Source organism: Colobus angolensis, unplaced genomic scaffold (assembly GCF_000951035.1).
Source record: "Colobus angolensis palliatus isolate OR3802 unplaced genomic scaffold, Cang.pa_1.0 Scaffold42, whole genome shotgun sequence".
Taxonomy (NCBI): domain Eukaryota; kingdom Metazoa; phylum Chordata; class Mammalia; order Primates; family Cercopithecidae; genus Colobus; species Colobus angolensis.
In genome coordinates, this window is record NW_012117599.1 from 2113987 (window position 1) to 2128286 (window position 14300).

The window sequence follows — 14300 nt, forward strand, 5'->3', positions numbered from 1 at the left end:
GTTGGTAGCAGCAGTGAGTGATCAGGTGGTCCAGGTGCAGGGCGGCTTCTCCCGAGAGAGGAGGGCGTGAGGACAAAGGTCATGAGCAGAAGGATGTGTAGCTGGGATGGCATCCCTTAGAGGAAGCCAGGAAGGTATGCTGGCATGTTCAGTAGCATTTTCGAGGTGTTATATTTAGGAAAACATTTTTGTGAGACATTACTTTCCATCTGCCTTTGTTGGTCTTTTCTTCTACCTAATTTCTTTCTTTCTTTCTTTCTTTTTTTGAGACGGAGTCTTGCTGTCTCCCAGGCTGGAGTGCAGTGGCGCGATCTTGGCTCACTGCAAGCTCCGCCTCCCGGGTTCACGCCATTCTCCTGCCTCAGTCTTCTACCTAATTTCTTAAGAGGGTCCTGGGCTTTTTCTGATAAAGGTAATCAGGATTTAAAAGCTAATACTCTAATCTGTAACTGTAAAGATAAAACATAATCTGGAAAGATTTCTTTTAAGGACTGCTGTATTTTGAATAGATCACATCATCTTTTCTTCTGTGGAGAATCCAAGGGTTTTTCAGTTGAAAGACTACGACATTTTCTCCTGGATTCTGTAGTGTTTGGAGGATCATTGACAACATTGTTATCAGTGCACAGTTCTCAGTGGCAGCACTGTGGTTCAGGTGACTTATTTTCATGTTGTTTTATTGTTTTCATCTTTTATTTTCATTAAGCTGACAGCTAAGTCAGAACTGATTTATCAGTTTGTGGAACATTTAATGCAAGCTGTGGAGAGCTACAAGCAGCGAATGGACTGGCTCACCAGCAAAAGCCGGCAGATTTTTGGTGTCATCCTGGAACAGTGCATCACCATAGTGCTGGATTTTGGCTGCATTCTGGAGCGGGAGCTTGATCTGTGCCGAGAGGCTCTAACAATGGTTCTCCAGGAGCAGGTGGCTCACATAACCAAGTTCAATATCATACGGTGAGTTCCCATAGGAAAGGAGTATTATAGTGAAACTTCATAGTAATTTGTACATATTTGGAATTAAGCAGCACAGCTGACACAGTTATCTCTCTGGTGGGGCAAGAGGCATTATCTTATACTTTCCTAGAAGATGTAATTTCAGCAGCAATCCCACAGTGAATAAATCTTAGGAACTTTTATCTTCTTTGCAGAGGGTGTCTTAGCTTTCACCTTAAAAGAGATTTAGAAACATGCATTTCTTCAGTGCATGGGAAGGTTAAAATATAAGAATATGAGTTATGGCAAATATATATTTAAGGTCATAAATATCTTCATTCATTTTAGCTTTTAACTTGGGTAATGAATTCGAAGGTCACTAATTTCACTGATGCTCCAGACTGAAGTTGCAACTCAAGTTGACCTCCCCTATAAGTTGACTCCTTTCACCAGAACAACAGGTGGCTGGCTTTACAGAATTTCCCATATTTCAGAGTTTTCATAACCAATTATTTATGGATTCTTGGATTCAAGAGAATTTGGACCTCAGCACTAACTTCTCATCTGGAAAAGTGATTGCACCTCCCTGACAAAAAACATCTGGATAAGGGTTGGGGAAGGATGCACCTGATTCAGTTTTTCTGGTTTTAATCAAATACTTTCAGCTAAATAGAGGACATCTCTGGGGACAATGCCTAATTATGTTCTATCTAGATTCCTGTTTCTGTCACAGGTATATTACTGAAGGAATCAGGTACTTAAGTCTGCAAAGCTTTTGCTTTCTTGGAAACCTCTCTACAACGTAGATGCCGCTCAGCCAGATCCTCTACCCAGGAAGCGCACAGCAGACATGAGTGTGAGCCAGCCCTGCTTCTGGTGGCGGGCCATGGGGGCAATCAGGCCAGTTTATTTGCAATTATCAATTGCAAATAAATTGAGATGATTAAAATGGCTCTTCTTTTTTTGGAATTGGGGGTTCTGCCAGTCATGTACAAGCCCAAACGAAATAGTTTAACCAAATTTTCTCAGGATTTAAAAGCTAATACTCTGCTGAACTCAAAACAATACCAGTATTAATACAAAAGAAGGCAACCTATGGGAATCTTTCAGGACAATGAAAACAATGTCATGAAAGAATTAGAAATAAAATTTTAGAGTAATAGAATTGCTGGTGATTTGCACATCTTAATACTGTGAATTATTATAAATTTACTATTAAGAGAAGCCAGTTACATATACATTTGCCTGTTTATAAAAAATAACTTCTCTTAATGTTTTAAAAGACTTATTGTTAATTGTTACCTGTTTCTCATGTAAACATTGTTTTTCCTAGTCAGCACGGCTTATAGAAGATAGTGGTGGTTTGGGAACCTGTCTTAAACAGCTTGCTGGTTTTGTTGGTAACATCAGAGGGCTGGGAGCTATGATTTCTTTCTTTTTCAGCTCTAGAGATGGATGTTGGAGGCTTGCTGCCCATGGCTGTGAGACGGAGGGTTGGCATCCCCAGTAGCATTGATCACTGCCCCGTGACCACTCCATGTGATCCCTTTCAGGGTTTCTCAAGAGCCTGTGAAGTGGCAGGAAAATGCTACTCCTGTGACCAAACAGTCCATAGCTGCTGCCGTCAGCTGGGTTGAGACACTGACTGTTGAACTGACTGCGAGCGAGGTTGGCTGCCTGGATGCTCTGCTGGAAGCCGGGAAAGACAAGACTGTAAGTACATGTCCATGGCTGGCCCCAGGCCATGGAGGTGGTTTCCAGCTTAACTCTTCACATTCAGTGACTTTACACAGCCCTTCAGCTGATCTTAGGCCCCTCCCAGCAGGATCTGACAGAGATCCCATCAGGCTCTGATGGTGATGGCATAGCTGGAACAACCCAGATGAGGTCCCTGAATACCCGTCCCCTGAACCTGGCTAGGCTCCCTCTGTGGGGTGACTGGGGATTGCAGGGTAGACCCTTGTTTAGCCAGTGTCGGGAGAGCCAAGCGCGACTCACACCCACCGAGCATCGAGAAAGGACAGGAGTGAGGCCATAGTTGTGCATCTCTGCCATATTAACTTCACTCTTGCTCTCCTGCCAATTAGATCGGTCAGTCTGTCTCTTAGAGGGAGGAGAGAGAGATTGGAAGACTCCTCATAGAACCCTGAGGATGAGGAAATAGGGTTTTCCCAGCATCCACATTCTGAATGTTTTCTAGTTCGTCTTCTTCATAGATGGATCTGTCATCGGTCGTATGCTTTCCAAGGTGAAGTGCATGCAAGCTGATGACTCCATCCATTTTTGGATGTCAGTGTATTGACATGAATTTTGATAGGGACCTTTTGGAAATAAAGCTTTACCTGGAAGAAGTGATTAGATGGTGGTGTGTTATGTCTCTCTGAGCCACAGGGTCTGTATTTCTGGGAATGACTCTAGTGATGGGAGGGTTGGGGCAGTGGCAAGCCAGTGGAGACACAGTCTGGGCAGGTGGGGTCCTTTGGCCAGCCTTGGCTCCCTGTGGGAAGGTCTGCTTGCCTTTGGACACAGTTACTTAACAGTTATGTGTTTCCTCCACTGGGGAAGCCTGGGGTTTCTGAAGGTTTCAAGCTTTACCCAGCTGCATCAAGAAGTCCATTGTTGGAGAAACAAGCCACGTGCATCTTGAAAGATAGCCCCCAGCGGTCACTGGCCTGTGTTTACCAATACCGAGGGTGATGGTTTGTAATTGGAAACACATTGTTTTTCCTTCCAAGGCCAAAGGAACAAATGTTTTCCATCAAGGAAGAACCAGATACAAGCTACTTTGTTCCTTGGTCCTTTGAGTTTGTTTTAACATCTGTAAAATTTCAAGTGTCTGGACCCCTTAATAAGCATTCAAAAAAATGGAACATTTCCCAGGCTCAGGGTGTGTGTGCATGAGCCTGTGCACACTGTCCATTTCCCAGGCTCGGGAGATGTGTGTGTGGTCCTGTGCACACGGTCCATTTCCCAGGCTCGGGGTGTGTGCGCATGGGCCTGTGCACATGGCTGTCCTCTTTGTCTATGAACCTGGCTGACTGTGGCCCCCTGATCTAACTGCAGGATCCCCCAGTGACCCTGCCTTTCTGGTTCGTGCTTCTCTTTCTCTGGGGTCCATTCCTATCCCAGGAAGTAAGGAACAATTCAGTGAGTTCCAGGGAAGTCCTGTGGAAGAAAAGGAACCAAGAAAGAAGCTCCCAGGCACTGATCATCAAATGCAGCCTGAAAGCTTTTGAGAAGAGACCGTGGAGCAGCACAGGCAAGGCCTGCACAGACCGGTGTGCCCCTCTGCCCACAGCCTCGATCTGGGGGTGGTCTCAAGGAAAACTCTAGTAAATGCAACTGCCTTGCATATAAAAATGCCGTGTCCTATGTTTTATGAGGAGTTAAAAACCACATGTGTGTGTGGCGGGGGCTGGGGGGAGTGGGTTCCCATAAGTCCTGCTTCTCAGCTCCGTGCCTGTCATGCCCATCCCAGTGAGTTCTGAATTCATCCACATGGCTACTGTTTGCTCTGAACAGAAAAGATGGAAGGCTTAAGGAATTTTTTGAACAGCAAGTATAAACCCCAGACTGTTCCTACTGATGACAGCCTGCCGCAGGCCAGTGCCTCCCTGCATGAGCGGGTGCTGAGAGGAGCCAGGAAAGTGGGCATTGTCTTGTGCCCACAAATTAACATGCAAGTCCGGTTTCCATATCAAGTCCGCTTGAAGAGTAGGGCTGAACCATGTGCTTGGTCATGGAGAAGGAAGATGCCCAGAGAGGCTCCTGGCCCCTTCCAGGCGCAGGCTTTGTAACCAACGCGGGCCAGGAAGACTGAAACAGGAAGCAACGAGAGAAGGGAGCCTTGAGGTCTAAGTAGAGCATGTGCAGAGTGGGAGGTCTGTTGAAATACTGGCTCTACTCACAGCACTCGAAGAGCACTATTGATAGATGAATTACTGTTGCGTCCCATGAAAAGGAACCTGGCTCATGGGGAGGGCAGCACATGGGGTGCTGGGGACATGTTTGGTGGTTGAGGGGGTTCACATCCTCAGAGACCAGGTGTGTGGACCGGCACAGCGTTTCCGCTCTTCAATAGCCCTGGTCCAGGACATGCATCTTTGGAAGTTAGCAGCTTCCCAGGCCTTACAAGGAAGGGTGGTGTACAGGATGAAAGGGAAGGCTGTTTACCCAGAGCCCTTGTTCTAAGCTGCCTAAGAAGACTGAGGGGTTTTGCTTCTCTGCCAGGACAAGGCCATCTATCCAGAAGATACCTACATTTCTGATTCTGTTCTCAGCCTCTCTTCCATCCACCTGCTGGCGCACATCTGTTTAGTTTTTGGTTTCTTTTAATCATATTTCCTGGGAGACCAAGTGAGTGGATTAAAGACAGACCCACATGATTTCATAAAGAACCTTCACTGCTGGACTGAAAGCCAAAGTCCTGGCCACATTAATCCATGACCCTGGCAGTTCATTTATTTCCTTGAAGTGGTTCAGGCAGGCATCAGATCTTTTCGTTTTTGTGCCTCTGATGCCTAACAAGGGCTCTATAAATGCTTGTTGAACAGTGAAGTGTTGGAAAAGAAATAATTTTGATATTCTTATGTTTGAGGGGAAGATGTGGGTCTCATTTCCAAGCGATGGCGTAGCTTTGAGTTTTGTGAATTGAAGGGAGACGGTCTGTGTGGGACTGAACAGGTGAATTTACTGAGACTTGCAGGACCCTGGTGAGGATGGCAGGTGGGGACAGAGACCCTGAAACCTGGGAGGCCAGAAAGTCGGTGGTGGTCAAGGGTCTTCGGAGGGATCTGAGAGGTGAACTAGATCTATACCATGGTGACAGTCACCACCATGGAGGGAATCAGAAAATCAAACGGGCAGAGACAGCAGAGGGCTCCCACAGGTACCGGGGGGATTTGGAGGTCAGATCCAAGGCCTGGAGTTGGCCAGAAATGTTGCAGTGTTCAAAGGTGTACACAGAACAAGACAGAATTTTGCTGGCTCTTTCGCTGTTGTTCTGGTTGACTTTCTTTTTGCTCTTTGAAGAGTGAAGATGTTTATACCTGGAAGACTCAGGGATGAGAGCACAGACTCTGGCCGGCGGAGCAGAGGGCAGTTAGAATAGAAGCACACACTCCTAGTCTGTTTCTTTCTTCCCCCAAAAGCTGCAGCTAGGAAGATGTCAGGGACTCTTTGGCGGGGCAGAATGCATGTTACTGTGTGAAGCTGCAGAATGAATGGCCCAGATAGAATAAGGAATTTCAAGTGAAAACATAAAGGCTCCTCCCTACGTGATGTAGCATGAAGTGGCAAGAGCTTTTGACTCACTCTAAAGTAGCTGAATGGAACTCATGTATTTTATCAAATTCGGTGCAAATCAGCATTTAGGGAAATGTGGTCGGTGAGGAAGCTACTCCTGGACTGAAGGCTGCTACTGAGCCTTAAGGCCTTTGCTTTCAAGGAGCTCAAATATACTGGTTAAGGGAGCAGATTCCCATGAGGATAACTCCCTTAAGCCACATGACCTCCTGGTCCCAACTTTTGGTTAGTGATGTTGGTACTGGGGATAGGAGCCTGAACCCTTGGATGGTGAGGTAACCACAGAAGTGAAAAAAGTACCTGTCTGGGGCCACCTTCTATTGCTTGCTCTTATTTTCAGAATTCTGGGGCTCACATTCATCTCTAACAGGTGACCAGCCTTGCCACGAACAGCACAGCGTAGCTGTGGACAGCAAGGGCAGGGCTTGTGGGGCCAGGCACCCTAGGCTTACCAGCTCCAAGGCCAACTCAGTTTTCCTTTCCAAGCCTCAGTTTCTTCATCTGTAAACTGGGCATGGTAATAATTCATGCTCCACAGGACTGTTGTACTGAGTGAAATAATCCATTTTAGTTTATCATCCCAAATAGCCAACAGTTTGAAAGCCATTTTGCTTTAAGAGGCATTTTGCCAGTTTGATGGCAGACAGGAATAGGTAGCATATTTACCCTCCTTTCTGTTTTTCTAAGTGTCATCGCGTGAGCAGAAAGGAGAGGCAGAAAGACTGTGTGCAGGAGCGTGAGGGGGGATAGGTGGTCTCAATGTAAAGCATGTCGCAGGAAATCTGTAGTACAGAGAGTTGACTGAAAATATATACCATTAAGAAGCCTAGTACTGAACTTAATGAATAGTGAGTAACATCATAACCTTAGTAAAGGAAAAGAAATCCTGACTCACCGTTGGCTACAGCAATTTTCAGTTTGATGAAATCTCAAGGGAACAACATTTCTGCACAAGAACTTCAGGTTTTTGGATTATTGCCAGAGCAAAGAAGCTGAGTTTACATGACGTGTCTTGGACGTGTGTGGTGTCAGGAGCAGCTGACAGGCCACCTCGAGATGTGTGTCCTCACCTCCCTCTTCATCTGGCCAACCCTGGAAAATACTCTGCGTCTGCTCCTCTGTCTCAGGCCACGTGTCATTTAGATCCTTGCAACAGGATGAACCTGTCCCCATGCTAAACTTGGGCACTGACACAACTGGAAAACTCGGATAAATAATAGGCCTGCTAAGTGGAAGCCATTTAAATGCATCTCCCACAAGGTCATGCATCAGACCAGGAAGAGAGTGAAACAGAGCGCGTCTGCTGGAAGAGCAGTATTGGATGGCTGGAAAGAATCCGGAGAAGTTGGTTTCTTCCTTCTTTCGGGGTTTCTCTCGCTTCCAGTTTGCTGACTTGAGGAAATTTACAATATTCCTCAGTCTTTTACTGCTCCCTTGGTACTTTTTAGAATCAGGGAGCTGATGTTGAAAGGCCTGAGAGAAAGAGGCCTGGGAGGGGCCGGGGCTTTCTGTGCCTCGTTGGTGGAGGGATGGTCCTCAAGTGGCCTGATCTCAGTTCACACTCTGTCCTTCTCCTAAGTCCCAGTCTGGGCCCCACCCACTGCCTGCCACTCTCATCGCTTCCACCTCCTTGGCACAGTCTGCTCCATCTGCTGCAGGCAGAGCACCGCGACCAACTAGAAATCAGCCATGAGGCCACCCACCACCCCCACCTCCCCGGCCAGGTGTGTTTAAGGCCTGGGATAGACGTTGTGGTAAGGCCATTTGTTGACTATCTTCAGCTCATCGGGATTTGGGATTAGAGCAAGGAGAGGGTCATGAATCCTAAAGGGAGGGTGACATCTATTTATCCCCTAACACAATACATTTGCTGGGGTTTCTTCCCCAGTTATGTGTGGACACAGTCCATCAAGACATTTTTAGGGCAGGTTGAGGATACGGATTCCTGGCTCTCCTTGGGTTTTTTACTTTCTGAGATGTATAGAAATGCACACATAGTTGGAAGTCATCCTGTTTCAATTCCATCATGAATAATAAACTGCATTATCTCCCTTTTTACAAGGGAAGACACTGAAGTTAGGTCAGTTGCCTGAGGTGACAGAGCTCCCGGGTGGCAGGGGCGGGGAGCACTGCAGAAGCACCGTCCTGGGAGGAGCGAGGGTGGCGGGGCTGCCACAGGGTGGGAGGAGCGGCTGCCCTGAGATAGAGAGTTCTCTATTTCTCAATTCAGCAGGTGACACTTCTCTGGGATTGTCTGCTTATCGGGGGAGGTGTGCATCTTCCAGAATCACTGGTTTAAGGTGTGTGTGTGTGTGTGTGTGTGTGTGTCCTGACACAGGGGTTGCTTATTCTCCCGTTCTTCTCATGGCCTGGTTTGGTGGCAAGAGGCAGGGCACTGCAGGCGGACCTGGCATCTGACCAGCTGTGCACAGTCAGGACAGCCTCACCCTAGCCCCAGGCGTGTAAGTCCCTGCTGAGGTGAGCCCAGAGGTGGAGCCAGCTGGGGATGTGCCCTCCTTTCCACATTCTGCCTCAGAAGGAGGACGCATGAGTTTGCATATTCTCCCGTTCTTCTCATGGCCTGGTTTGGTGGCAAGAGGCAGGGCACTGCAGGCGGACCTGGCATCTGACCAGCTGTGCACAGTCAGGACAGCCTCACCCTAGCCCCAGGCGTGTGAGTCCCTGCTGAGGTGAGCCCAGAGGTGGAGCCAGCTGGGGATGTGCCCTCCTTTCCACATTCTGCCTCAGAAGGAGGACGCATGAGTTTGCATCGTGGGATTCTGGCACTGCCATGGGAGATGGCAGATAAACTTCCCGCCAGCAGGGGCTGTGCCAGTCCTTCCTTCATTGCTTGAATTGAAAATAACCACTGCGATGTATTTGTGGCCCAGAGGAAGTTCTCCATATCTGCCAACCATATTATTCTCATGCCATACCCAAGACAATAGCCACTGTTGAGAGACTTTCTTGGCACCAAGCCTTGAATATCTCGCCTCCTGACTGACCCTGATGTCCTCAGAAAACCCTGGGCAGGGCTGCTTTCTTTCTGCCCATTTTTTAAGAAAGGGTATTACTGATGAGTCTAGTACCAAGCTAGGGCATGTCAGGGAGATAAACCTTTGGCACCACTGTTTTGCAGATTGAATCCATTTACTACTTTGTGGTGGGGGATGTTCCTGAAGAATCCAAGGAGCTTCTCCTCCAGAGGGCCTTGGAGATCCCGTATCCAGTCTACACAGTGTCCTTCAATGCCAGAAGAGAAGACACTATAGCTTTCCTAAAGGATCTGAGTGCCAAGACCCACAGCAGGTAGGCAGAAAATGTGCTCTTGAGTGACAGCAAGCGGGTTGCCTGCTCACACAGGATCAACAGTGGGTCTTGCATTCTTCATGGCTTTAACCAGTCTGTTGCTGTGTTCTCCTCTTTCCAGTGTAGTATCTAGTCTCTCTGCATCTTTTCTTCTCCATCCTGTATTAATCATGCCTTTCTATTTTCTGCGGTTCTGATCCTTTGACCTCTTGGTGCCTTGCTGGTCCAGGAGAGCCCATCCCTCCTAGGGCTAGCCAGTTCCTAGAGATAGCAAATTACTCACTAGGGTGCACTTTCATATGCAAACCAGCCAGAGTCCACACTGCCAGTCCAGGCTCTCTCACTTAGAATCACTGTTCTCTACCCTAATCACTCCAGGCCCATGCACCAGAAAACTTGGGACAGCCCTTACACCCCAGAGACCACAGAAATTATTCAAATAGCCAATCCTAAGCCTGCTTACCCTTTCTCTCCTGTTCCTTCCCTTGGAAGCCACACTAAAGGTCCTCACCTACCTTTCTCCTCACTCCCTCTGCCTTCCGGCTGACCCGGTGCTTCCCTCTGTGGCCTGCATGGCACGCTGTGCCCCTCTCTTCTCCTGGGAACTGGGCTAGTCAGCTTAGGCTGCCATAAAAAATTGCCACAGGCTGGGTGGCTTAAACAAGTATTTATTTCTTACAGTTCTAGAGGCTGGGAAGTACTAGGTGAAGATGAATTCGGTTTCTGGTGAGGGCTCTCTCCCTACCTTGTAGGCAGCTGCCTTCTCACTCTGTCCTCACATGGTGGAGGGAGGGGGAGAGAGAGCGCACTCACTGGTGTCTCTTCCTCTTCCCATAAGGTCACTCATCCTATAGAATCAGGGCCCTGCCCTATGACCCCCTTTAACCTTTATTACCTCCTCTGTAACTTTTATTACCTCCTGTTCTATCTCCAAAGACAGTCACATTGGGAATTAGGGCTTCAACATAGGAATCTTTTTGGCTTGGGGTTGGGGGAGCACAATTCAGTCCATAGGGGAACCGTGAGTAACAAACTATCTTTTCAGTGGCAGTAGGCTCCTTATCTATTGACCTCACAATACCCGAATAACAATAAAACCTGCATTTTAAAACATATGCCCCCACACCCTGGGTCTGTGTGTATGTGTAAGTTTAGGTTTCTTGTGGAGAAAGACCAGCTACTTCTGTGGTTACAAGGAGAATTATAAAATCCTTTCCTAAGTTCTCCTTGAAATGGGTACAAGGTCTTCCCAGAGCACTTGTTCTTTAAATATTTTTAAGTTGATACATATTTGTGCATATTTATAGAGCTTATGCGATATTCTGTTGCATGCTTAGCATGTGGAATGATCAAGTTGGGATTTAGGATGCCCGTCACCTTATTTATCATTTCTATATGTTGGGAACATCTTAAGTCCCTTCTTCCAGCTATTGTGAAATATAAAATACACTATTGTTAACTATAGCCACCCTACTTTACCATCGGAACATTAGAACCTTCTCCTTCTATCTCACTGTATGTTTGTACCCATTAACCAACCTGTTTTTATCCCCCTGATCCTCGCACTTTTCCCAGCCACTGGTATTTGCCATTCTACTCTCATCTCCATGAGATCAACTTTTCCACCTCCTACCCATGAGTGAGAACATGTGATATTTGTCTTCTTATACGTGGCTTATGTCCTGTAATATGATGACCTCCAGTTCCATCCATGTTGCTACAAATGACAGAATTTCCTTCTTTTTGTGGCTGAAGAATATTTATCATATATATGCCACCTTTCTTTATCCGTTCACTCGTTGACAGACACTTAGGTTGATTCCATATCTTGGCTATTGTGAGTAAGGCTGTCATAAACACAGGGTGCAGATATCCCTTTGATATGCTGACTTCCTTTTCTTTGGGTAAATACTCGGTAGTGGGATTGTTGGATTGTATGGTAGTTCTATATTCAGTTTTTTGAGAAATCTCCATACTCTTTCCTATAATGGCTGTACTAATTTACATTGCCACCAACAATTTGTGAGACTTCCTGTCATGCGCGTCCATGTGAAAAGACCACCAAACAGGATTTGTGTGAGCAATAAAGCTTTTTAATCACCTGGGTGCGGGCGGGCTGAGTCTGAAAAGAGAGTCAAGGAAGGGAGATCGGGGTGGGGCCGTTTTGTAGGATTTGGGTAGGTAAAGGAAAATTACAGTCAAAGAGGGTTGTTCTCTGGCAGGCAGGGGTGGGGGGTCACAAGGTGCTCAGTGGGGGAGCTTTTGAGTCAGGATGAGCCAGGAAAAGGAATTTCACAAGGTAATGTCATCAGTTAAGGCAGGAACCGGCCATCTGGATGTGTACGCGCAGGTCACAGGGGATGCGATGGCTTAGCTTTGGCTCAGAGGCCTGACATTCCTGTCTTCTTATATTAATAAGAAAAATAAAACAAAATACTGTTGAAGTGTTGGGGCGGCAAAAATTTTTGGGGGGTGGTATGGAGAGATAATGGGCGATGTTTCTCAGGGCTGCTTCAAGCAGGATTAGGAGCGGCGTGGGAACCTAGAGTGGGAGAGATTAAGCTGAAGGAAGATTTTGTGGTAAGAGGCGGTATTGTGGGGTTGTTAGAAGGAGCAGTTGTCATATAGAATGATTGGTGATGGCCTGGATGCAGTTTTGTATAAACTGAAAAACTACATGGAAGACACAAGGTCCAAATAAGAGAAGGAGAAAAAACAGGTATCAAAGGACTAAGAATTGGGAGGACCTAGGACATCTAATTAGAGAGAACCTAACGGGGTTCATTGTAATTACTTGCTTGGTTGGTGAGTTTTCAGGCTGTAAGTTTTTGGGGCGCAGTCCAAGTTTGTCTGGTGTCTGGAATGGGACTGGGACCTAATAAAAAGCAGTGTCCACACAGGAGCTCAAATGGGCTGTAACCTGTAGCATTCCAAGGACAGGCCTGAATTCTGAGAAGGGCAAGTGGTAAAAGTATTGTCTAGTTCTTTTTAAGTTGGTGACTGAGCTTGGTGAGGTGTGTTTTTAAAAGACCATTAGTCCATTCTACCTTTCCTGAAGATTGAGGATGGTAAAGAATATAAAGGTTTCACTGAATACCAAGAGCCTGAGAAACTGCTTGGGTGATTTGACTAGTAAAGACTGGTCCATTATCAGACTGTATAGAGGTAGGAAGGCCAAACCGAGGAATTATGTCTGACAGAAGGGAAGAAATGACCATGGTGGCCTTCTCAGACCCTGTGGGAAAGGCCTCTACCCATCCAGTGAAAGTGTCTACCCAGACCAAGAGGTATTTTAGTTTCCTGACTGGAGGTATGTGAGTAAAGTCAATTTGCCCGCCCTGGGTGGGGGCAAATCCCCGAGCTTAATGTGTAGGGAAGGGAGGGGGCCTGAGAAATTCCTGAGGAGTGGTAGAATAGCAGATGGAACACTGAGAAGTGATTTCCTTGAGGATAGGTTTCTAGGATGGAAAGGAAATGAGAGGTTCTAAGAGACAGGCTAGTGGTTTGTAACCTAGATAGAAGAGGTTATGAAATGACGACAGAATAGAATGGGCCTGTGAGGCTGGAAGGAGATATTTTCCTTGGTCTAAGAACCATTTGCCTTGTGTGGGAAGAGATTGATAGGTGGAAGTTTCAGCGAGGGAGGAGGTAGGAGTGACGTGAAGGAGGAAAACTGCCGTGAGTGATAGAAGTTGGAAGCTAGCTGCTTTTTTAGCTAACTTATCAGCATAAGCATTGTCCTGAGCGATGGAATCTGATGCCTTCTGATGGCTGCTTTTTTAGCTACCTTATCAGCATAAGCGTTGTCTTGAGCGATGGTGGGAGGAGGAAAACAGATTTTGGAAGTTATGAAAACTGTAGAGAGTGAGTTGAGCATAGTTTGTGATTTTTAGGGCCTCTAAAAGTATTAAGGCAGTGGCAGCCGCTGCACGCAGACATGAGGGCTGGGCTAAAACAGTAAGGTCAAGTTGTTTGGACAGAAAGGCTACAGGTCACGGTCTTGGCTCTTATGTAAGAATTCTGACTGCACTAACCATGCCTAGTAAGGAAAGGAATTGTTGTTTTGTAGAAGGGATCAGCGTTTGGGAGATTAGCCGAACACCATCAGCAGGGAGAGCACGTGTGTTTTTATGAGAATTATGCCAAGATAGGTAACAGATGACGAAGAAATTTGGGCTTGAATGAAGTAATGGGGGCTGTCCATGAAGCCTTGTGGCCGTACAGCCCAGGTAATTTGCTGAGCCTGATGGGTGTCAGGGTCAGTCCAAGTGAAAGCTAAGAGAGGCTGGGATGAAGGGTGCAAAGGAATAATAAAGAAAGTATGTTTGAGATCCAGAACAGAATAATGGGTTGTGGAGGGAGGTATTGAAGATACGAGAGTATATGGGTTTGGCACTATGGGGTGAACAGGCAAGACAATTTGGTTGGTAAGGTGCAGATCCTGAACTAACTTGTAAATCTTGTCTGGTTTTGGGACAGGTAAAAAGGGGGAATTGTAAGAGGAGTTTACAGGCTTTAAAAGGCCATGCTGTAGCAGGCGAGTGATAACAGGCTTTAATCCTTTTAAAGTGTACTGCGGGATGGGATATTGGCATTGAGCGGGGCAAGGGTGATTAGGTTTTAATGGGATGGTAAGGGGTGACTGATCGGTCACCAAGGAGGGAGTAGAGGTATCCTATACTTGTGGTTTAAGGTGGGGAGATACAAGGGGAGGATGCGAAGGAGGCTTTGAACTGGGGGAAAAGGTGGCA

General features: G+C 46.7%; 1 protein-coding gene across 1 annotated transcript in view; it reads left to right on the forward strand.

Moving 5' to 3' along the window:
* The window catches only part of VWA3B (von Willebrand factor A domain containing 3B), a 254456-nt gene that overhangs the window by 34641 nt on the left and 205515 nt on the right, over window positions 1-14300 (forward strand). The window contains 3 exon segments of the mRNA XM_011956652.1: window positions 707-957; window positions 2490-2649; window positions 9380-9549. Of these exon segments, the coding sequence (XP_011812042.1) occupies window positions 707-957; window positions 2490-2649; window positions 9380-9549 (581 nt within the window).